Source organism: Labeo rohita, unplaced genomic scaffold, assembly GCF_022985175.1.
Source record: "Labeo rohita strain BAU-BD-2019 unplaced genomic scaffold, IGBB_LRoh.1.0 scaffold_1139, whole genome shotgun sequence".
NCBI classification, from domain to species: domain Eukaryota; kingdom Metazoa; phylum Chordata; class Actinopteri; order Cypriniformes; family Cyprinidae; genus Labeo; species Labeo rohita.
The window spans coordinates 9,853-19,357 of NW_026127273.1; the positions used below are offsets into that span (position 1 = coordinate 9,853).

General features: G+C 35.1%; 1 protein-coding gene across 1 annotated transcript; it reads right to left on the reverse strand.

Moving 5' to 3' along the window:
- Positions 1-247: 247 nt before the first annotated feature.
- Positions 248-2,378, reverse strand: LOC127157640 (endonuclease domain-containing 1 protein-like). Its single transcript, XM_051100879.1, has 2 exons — positions 2,046-2,378; positions 248-1,888 (listed from the first exon to the last, which is right to left on the reverse strand). Exons 1-2 carry the CDS (start codon positions 2,331-2,333, stop codon positions 791-793), a joined length of 1,386 nt encoding a protein of 461 aa, XP_050956836.1. The 5' UTR covers positions 2,334-2,378; the 3' UTR covers positions 248-790.
- Positions 2,379-9,505: the final 7,127 nt, after the last annotated feature.

Genomic DNA, 9,505 nt, shown 5'->3' on the forward strand with positions numbered 1-9,505 from the left:
ACCCTATGTCAGAATATAGGATCAGCATATTTTAAACAGATTCTTAAATTTGTAATCCCACAGGATAATCCAAACTACATATGAACATTGCTTAAAACATATTAGTAAAACTCAGATTTCATGTGTTTATGATTTTTAACATTTATGATTTATGATTCCCCTGAAGTCTCACTTGTTGACTTTCTGCATGAGTATGCTGTCCGGCTATGTGTATAAATGAAACAGACACAATACATTACATGCGTAAGAAGAGTTTATTGAATAATCTTAGTTGCGTATGTTTCAATGCTCAGACGTTTTCTGGCCATCACAAATCCAGCACGTTTTATTATAGTACAAGCAATAGCAATGGAAAAGTACTGTTTCACAAACAGACATTCTCTCATTTACTCGTTATGACAAATTTGAAATCTTTGAAACCACACAATTAACATTAAACAACAATGGAAAAAAATAAGAAAATAAGACTGTTAATCAATGAATCAATCAAATGAGTACATAAATGGCTTAAATGGTTGATATAAATGATTATATGATTAAATGGAATAATTAAATAAATGATAAATGATTATAAATGAATGGCTGAATGAATGAATATAAAAGAAAGAAACTAAAACACAACACAAATATATGGTTCCTCTTTTTTAGCAACACACACGGGTTGCTATGAAGAATTCTTGGATCCTTCAACAGAGGGTTTTAACTTGTTGTTTGTATTATAGTATTTTTTGTTTCTAGGTTAGTAAGTGCTCCAAGTACACAATCAACTCGGCAAAGTAATACTGTAAGCCTACTGACCACAGTCTTTGCAACAGTATTCCCAGTTGGCTTTATCATCAGTATAGCACCACAGGTAATCATAGCCATGGTATCCACAGGGGTGATAATTCCAGCAGGTCTTGTCATTCACAGCTGAGTGGCAGCTATCAGAAGTACAGCACATGTCATTACTGCCATCGTCTGTGTAGCACCACTTATATCCATAACCATATGTGCCACAGGTGTAGTTGCTTTGGCAGTACTGCCCATTTTTAGCTCTACTTCCCACCAGTGGAGGGCTGCAGTAGTCCCAGCCATAATCGGTCCAGCACCAGTAGTAATTCTCACCATGTTTGCCACAGCGGTGATCAGACCTGCACCGGGACCCACTAACTGTTAAATATGGGTACCAGGAACCTCTGACTACCCTTTTCAGTGTGTGAGACATGCTCTGCACTTTTGTGGCCATCTGGTCTCCTTGGTTCGCTGGCAGATTTATTAGTTTGTCAAATACACCCTTAATTTCATTTAATTTTTTACTGTCATCAAAACAATTATCAACAAACATCCTAATTAACTGAGGAGTTTTTAACAGCTTACTATAGAGTCTGCTGAGTTGATCATCCAGGTCTGAGATGCTCATCAGGCTTATGTCACCTTCCGGCTGGTTTTTCCCAATATAACCGAAGGAAAATGACTTTGAGTCATTAAGTTGGTGTTTATAACAGACGGCTGTCCAGATGTGAGAGGGCACCGTCACTCTTTCTGGGTCTTCAGAGGTTCCCCGCTGTGGTATCTGTGCATCGTCACCAGGTACTGTACCTGTGACAGTGTAGACTGCTGCAGAACCACCATCACTGTCAAGCTTGCTTCTTAAGAAACTCCTCAGCGCATTCTCCCAGTTCTTCCAGTGGATACGGTTAAAGCCTGCATCTATAGGTGCAACATTGGTCAGTGTGAAAGTTGCTTTACGACCTTCTTCACAATGAAAGCTGTTGGGGTTCAGGAGTCCACGATCATATCCAGAGTTGCTGTAGTCGCTGCTGATGGCTTGATATTTTTTAATAATGTTTTTATCAGAGTCCCTCTCATTGACCATATGATCAGTTCGGGATTCAGGTTGGGAAATCTACAGAAGAAATATAATGCTAGATTGGTTAGTTTGATGGTGTTTTTTTAATCACTTTGATAAAATACTTTTTTCAATTAAATGCATTGTTAGTTAAGAAATAGAGTGTAAATTGTTAATGAAAGCCTTTTGTAGGCTGAGTGAAGCACATGTTTACCTGTGGCTCGATGTGCCAGTTTTCTGTTCTTCCAGCAGTGTTTGAGCAGTCAGGGTCAAATGTGTAGGCGCTGTAGAGAGGGATCCTGTGATGAACGGAGTACAGTGAAGCGTAATAGTAGTTATCATAATCAAGCATCTGACAGATTTTCTTGGCATTCTGATCCAGTCCTTCTGGTTCTTTGTCTTTGTAGAAGAACCCTTTACACTCATCAAAGCTCAGGACCACTTTTGCCTGAGCACTGAATGCACTCAGCACGATACATGTGAACAGACCCAGAACAAACATGGTGTGAAGCTGCTCTCGTGTTATAGAGCAGAGGTAATAGAAACAGCTGCCTTAAGTACAGTCAGAGTCAGCAATGTTGTTGTGGGTGTGACTGAAATTAAAGAAGAAGAAGAAATGAGGAATATGATGGGACATTTGCTGCATCATTCTCGGATGACTAATTTTAGAGCTGTCACATACACCGAACATTTAATTTCACATTAAAGAAAAATGTTTAAATGCTGCCCTGAAGCATAAATGCAGTGTTTGCAATTTCCACTTCAGTTTTCTGATGCATTTTGTTATTGAGCAAGAAGTTGGAAATTGTAACAAGCAGTTCAATGAAAGGTGTGCTGTGATGAACCCAAGTGCAGGCTTTATGAAGGTTTTAAGAAGTAATCAAAAGTAATGAACAAACACACAAACTCACCAACAGCAGGTTACACAGTTCAATACGCAACAAGAGACAGACTGTGTTCGAAACCACATACTCAATGAGTAGATACTTACTTATCGAGCGATAAAAGAGTAGGGATGCACCAATACCGATACTGGTATCGGTATTGGGCCCGATACTGAGCTCCTGTATTTGTACTCCTTAATGCCCCAAATACCAAATGCCGATATCACACATCATGTGACAAGTGCGTATTCAGGCAAAGAAAGACCCACAACAGAACAACAGACAGTAGAATGGAGTCATTAGAGATGAAGGATTTCTACAAAGTATATGTATGCAAGTAATATAATGTTAAACATTCAGTATCAATGCTTGTATAGCTGATGCACGTGAGCTGATACGCAAAGCACAGAGTGGATTGAGCGTGCGGCGGCGAAGATGCACGGAAAGATCACTGGAAAGTTTGTAGTTTGGTCGGATATGTCAAAAACAAGTAAGTACAGCAATGCACAAGTTATTTAACAGTAGAGAGAGAGAGAGTGACAAAGAGAGAGTGAGAGCGCGCACTTTTGTTGCGTGATCTTTATTGATGTTCGCTCACTTAGCACACGCATCATTTGGATTAAAACAAATTCATAAACAAAACTTATAGAGGCATTCACTATAAACATCATTTATTTTCACCCTTAAGCAGACACGACTGTACGGCAAAAGTGAAACTAGCAGTCTGTGTGAAATGCGCTAGGCTGTACTGTACTTGAGCGCGTTGCGCATGTTTTGCTTGCTTCATGAGTGTTTCTGCATTATTTGAGTCTCCTTAGGTTATAGCCCAAATAGCAGCATGTTTCAGATGAAAAAAACGTGACATATTTCTGAGAATGTCAGACTTAGGAGATTCATAACGAGTGGTTCCCTGCATTATTACAACAAAACGCGTGATTACAGTACTGCTTACAAATTAGCCATTTAAAATGAGTAAAATTGCACAAAAAAAATTAAGTAAAATGTAAACAAAAATATTGGTTTAATTAGAAACAAAAAAAAAGCACTATGCTAATGAATACTGTTATGCATGCCAGGCCAGTAGTTGGCGATCAAGAAACATCCTTCAAAAACATAATACACATGCACATGACGTCACCTTTTTCACAAATTCACATTTATTGTTGTTTATATGGAGATGATACAGTTCAAAAGCTTGTGTTTTCAGGTCCCTAAAACAAAGAGAATCACTGAAGATGAAAATCATTTTATGTTACCATTACAGTGGTCAGTGTTTGCTTTAGTTGGGCTCTGGACACTTGACTTTTTAAACATTAAGTGTTGTTTGGCTGCTAAAAAGAAAAGATGATTGGGTGGTGTTGGTTATGTTTTAACATAATCAACATTTGATTTTAACTAGTTTAGAGCCTAAGTGCTGAATTTGGTTTAGACTGATTACAGATGGGAATATTCAATATAAACTGAGGAGTTTCTTAATTTTTTTTCTGATCAAAAACGTGGTGGAGAACATGTAGCTATTCAGGCACACAGTGACATCAAGAATCAGCATATGAATCTCAACAACGGTGATTAGACGATTCAGATCATAATTTATGCTGCACTGCTTGATGGGAGCCATGGATGAGTTTTAATTGGTGGCACCCAGAATGCACTGCAACATGCTTTTGGATGGTCACCATTGTTGAAGTTCTCATGCTGATTCTTAATGTATGTGTGCTTAAATGTAAGCTTTTTTCCTTTTATATTTTAATTGAAAGAGCATTTAACAATCTTTGATTATGCAGATAATTCCTATCTTAATCCTGTACAACCATAGTATGCTGTAATCAATAATGTAATACACAGATTCAGGTCAAATGAAGAGTTTAAAACATAATCAACACCACACAACCATCTTTTGTTTGTCTAGTTGATATAACTCAATTACAGTAAACAAACAATATCTAATGTTTAAAAGTCAAGTGTCCAGAGCACAACTAACGCAAACACTGACCACTGTAATGGTGAGATAAAAATGATTTTCTCCTTCAGTGATTGTGTTTGTTAACATCAGGTGTCTTCAACAACTCTGTTTTGGGGGCCTGAAAACACAAGCTGTTGAACATGATGCCTGTATCATCTCCATGTAACCAAAATGAATTTGTAAAAAAGGTGACGTCATAATTCTACTAAACAAGTTCTAATTCATTCTTACGTTTAAATTTAAATAATAATATTGCTTGTAATCTGTTGACACAATTTTGAGTAAATATAGTGTATCGCTTTTTACATTGTTTTCCTTTACTGTTAAATTGAAAGGATTTTTTTTTGTGGAGTGAGGGAAACTAAAATAGCCTAACCTGTGTTTATAGTGTATTGTACATATTTCACATCGACACCAGGTCTTTCTGAATGCAAATTGCAACTTAACGTTATAGGCCTACGCGTTCTTTCTTTTTCTCTTAAAAATGCAATTTCGTTTTATTTTAACCATCCAGAAAAAGACATTTTAAACCTTTTAAACTGATTGTATTAATCGGTCATTTTAACAAAAATGTATTCAGATTTAAAACTTGTGACATATAAACACGCACATCAACACAATTACTTTATTTAGCGTTCATGTAAACACTACAGTCCGATTCATCAAACAGAATTTAATCCGACTGAACCAAAATGTGTGCATGTAAACGTAGCCACTGATATTATGTAGAATATAATATACTGTATACAGTGATAAAATAGAAATACAATTTTTGTGAATAAAACAACCTATAGAATCTACTCAATAAAATGAGGTAAACTGAGGTAACAATTTACACTCAGTTTGTTTGGGTAGATTTTATCCTATATGTCTGAGTAAAGAATACCTGAATTTAACAGCTATGAAAAAACTAAAAAAAAGTAGGTAAAGTCTACACAGCAAAAAGCCCAGTGTTAAATGTTCTCTCGCGGGAGTTTATTTGAGTGTTAAAATGAACACTGAAGCAGTGTTAAAGTTAATGAGGTAATTAAGTGATTCATTGAGTGATGATTGAAAATTATTGAAGACACCAAAATGTTTATGTCACCATTATAGTGGTCAGCATTAGTTGGGCTCTTGACCCGTAGCTTTTTAATATTAGCTTTTGTTCAACTGTTTAGTTAAACTAGCCAGACAAGCCAAAGAGCAAAAGTCATGCAGTGGTGATAATTCTGTTTTAAAATAAACTTAATTTGAGCCACTGAAACCATTTAGAGTTCTATATCCTTTATTTATTACAACTGCCTTGTGGTTTCACAGCAGAAAAAAAATGATAAAGCCTGAATTTTTATTTTTTAATTTTGAATGGACGACTTACAAGCTCCTCCGATCAAAAAAAAAACTTTCAAAAGCTGTTCTTTTAGGCACACACAGACATCATGAATCAGCATATGAATCTCAAAAATGGTGACAAACAGCATATCCAGAAACAGATCAACTCTAAACATCATGGAAATCATCAGCTCATAATTTATTCATGCCACAATGCATGATGGGAGATATGGATGAGTTTTGATTGGCTACAACATACGTTTTTGTTGGTCACCATTGTTGTGATTCTCATGCTGATTGTTGATGTCTGTGTGTCTAAATCTAAAAATATATTATATTTTTTCTGGTCAAATAAATTTCAGAAACACCTGTCTGATTAAACCAACATAAACAAAATACAACTCACTTATTCTGACCGCTACTTCATGACTTTGTCAAAGCATATTCAAAACCACAAAATCTTATTTCTTCTGGTTTGTCTGACTGTTATAACTCAATTACAACACCCAAACGAAATCTAATATTAAGAAGTTACTGGTAAAGAGCTAAACTAATGCTAACACTGACCACTATAATGGTGACTTACACAATTAGATTTTCTCCTTTTGGTGATTCTGCTTATTAACATCAGGCGTCTTTAATAATTTGAATACTCTTGAGTATGGACTCAAACTCCTGGGAGAGTTCATTTAACACTGGGCCTTTTGCTGTGTAGACTTTACCTACTTTTTTTTAGTTTGTCTTAGCTGATAAATTCAGGTATTCTTTACTCAGACATATAGGATAGAATCTACCCAAACAAACTGAGTGTAAATTGTTACCTCAGTTTACCTCATTTTATTGAGTAGATTCTATAGGTTGTTTTTTACGGTGTAATAATTATCCATAGTTAAAAGCAAGAGTTCCTTTTTCTGAAATCAAAGTGGTATGTGATGTAACAAAACAAGCCTGTGTCATAAAGCTCTACTAAAAGTTAGAATAAAAAATAAACTTGCTGCTTTATGTTTTTTTCATCCAGGCCATTGGTTTGAGAGTGATATGCAGCTGTGATACTTCTCTCAATGGACAACATATCACAGAGATTGTTGTTGAGCTGAAACATTAAACAATTAGAGTAAAATTTACCCTCTGGCTCTCTTCGTTTAGGGGTCACATTTGGCTCATTCACAGTAAAAAGTGAGAGAAACCTTGAAATAAAACTTTTTTTGTTTTTCTGGAAAATCAATATAATACATTTTTGCTCAATATTTTTTGATTATCATTTAGAATTTTGAGGGCATTTTACGACACTATGCCACTGTCACAACGTAAACCAGAAACACAGAGGCAAGTACTCAAATGGGGATATTTATTGACAGTTGAGCAGATGGCGAATGGAGAGGTTAACTAGAGGAGAGTATAAAACACAACAGACAGTTCTGGGTGGCTTTGCTGGTAATAACAAGTCTTTGTCTCTTGCAGGTTGCTCGAGGCGGATCGGGAACATGGAGGAACGGGATCTAAGGAGCATTGAAGCATCTAAGGTAAGTAAAGACAGGTAAGTAGTCAGGTGAAGAGACAGGTAAAGTTCTACAAAGCAAACTGTAGACCGGACACGAGGTAATGAGAGGAGTGCAGTAATATAGGGATCTTGATGAGTGTTAGCAGGTGCGGGTGATCAGTAATCAGGTGATTGGGGTTTGATGTGTGTCGGGGCTAGTGACTGTGACTCCCTGACAGCAACATTTATGCAGTTTTAATGAGCTATTTTTTTTTTCATTAGAATATATTTTTATGTATGTACATATTTATTATTTTTTAATAAACGCAGTATTCACATTAAAATAGAGTGAACACATTTAAAATGAATTTTTTAAGCAAGAATTGTGCCATCTGGTGGCGTTAATAAAAAAAATGTAATATTGTGTAATCTTCTGTATAGCTCCCTATATAAATATATATATGGTTTTGCATTCCCCTTGTTTTTTTAGACTGAATTTCCTATTTTTAATTAGGTTTTGCATTTAGATACATATTGAGACATTCTATGGACTGTTTTTGTCAAGGTTTTGATATCTTTGTTTAGATAAGTATTAGGTTTTGCATTATAATTACAATCAAACATTACAATTTAGCTAGAAAGGCAACACATGGAAAGCTTTTTTGTTACTCATTATTCAATAATTAAAATAAGGAATGGGTAGCGATAATTCGAAACAATTTATACAAACATTCTGTTATTAATTGTTTTTTTTTTCAATAAATAAATGTAATAAAACTTCAAAAGAAAACAATTATGATTTAACAGCAAACATAAACAAACATAACAGCAAACACAATCATTAACCAGTAAAAAAAAGAACAAAATGTATATATTACTATATTACACTTTTTTTTTTAAATTATTGATTTTATTTCACATATTCTCAAAATTTGCTCTGTTGCATTCTTGCCACTTCATTTCTGTGTGTGTGTGTCTGTGTGGATGGGTGTCTACTTTGCACTTTTGATATTTTAGTGTCCCCCCCTTGATTGCCATGCACTTAGTGGCACATAGGCCACATAGTGGCTGCACAGCAAAAGCCCAGTGTTAAATTAACACTGAAGCAGAGTTAAAGTTAATGAGATAATTAGTCATTAATTAAGTGATGTTTGACCATTATAGAAGACACCTGATGTTCGCAAGCAGAATCAAAAAAGGAGAAAATCACATTTTTTGTCAAAATTATAGTGGTCAGTGTTTGCATTAGCTGGCTTCTTGATACTTGCATTTTTAACTTACATTATCGTTAACCTAACATTATTAGATTTTGTACTTTTCACTAATCCTGTGAAACTACAGTATGAAAATAAAATGCTGCAGCCAACATTTTATATAGTGAGTTATGCATTTTTAATTCTTCATTTACTTTTCTTTATTTAACGATTTTTAAATGTATTATATAGACGCACACAGACATCAAGAATCAGCATATGAATCTCAACACTGGTGACAATCAACAAAACACACTGCAATGCATGCTGGATAACACCATAGTACAAAACTCCCATCATGCACTGCAGTATGAATATTTATTATTACCACTGTTGTGGATCGTATGATAAGTGTTCATGTCTAAAAGCTTGAGTTGAAACTCTTCATCATTTAGGCATTACAGTATTTTGTGTGTGTGTGTGTGTGTAAATATGTGTGTGTCTATATATATATATATATATATATATATATATGTACGCATTTATTTGTTTTTGGTTATTTAGTTGTTGATAAAGCTCAATTAATAAACCAAAAAGACACTTATTAAAAAAATCAACAGCTCAGAAGCAAATTATTATTTTACAACTACAGCAAACACCAACCTCCATGATGGTGGCATCATTTTTTTTGACCAATAAAACATCAACCTGAATCTCTGTTAATTCGCAGTAAGAACTTTTGCTGATGTCTGACAATAATACACTCTAAAAAATGTTGGGTTGTTTTTTTAACCCAACTGCTGGGTTAAGCCTGTTGGGTCATTTAGTTGGGTTGTTTTGCTC

Bases quoted from the DNA above. Each gene is read 5' to 3' on its own strand.
- LOC127157640 (XM_051100879.1), bottom strand. From the start codon at position 2,333: ATGTTTGTTCTGGGTCTGTTCACATGTATCGTGCTGAGTGCATTCAGT. The intron at 1,889-2,045 runs GTAAACATGTGC...TTTCTTCTGTAG, and splicing joins ACTGGCACATCGAGCCACAG to ATTTCCCAACCTGAATCCCG.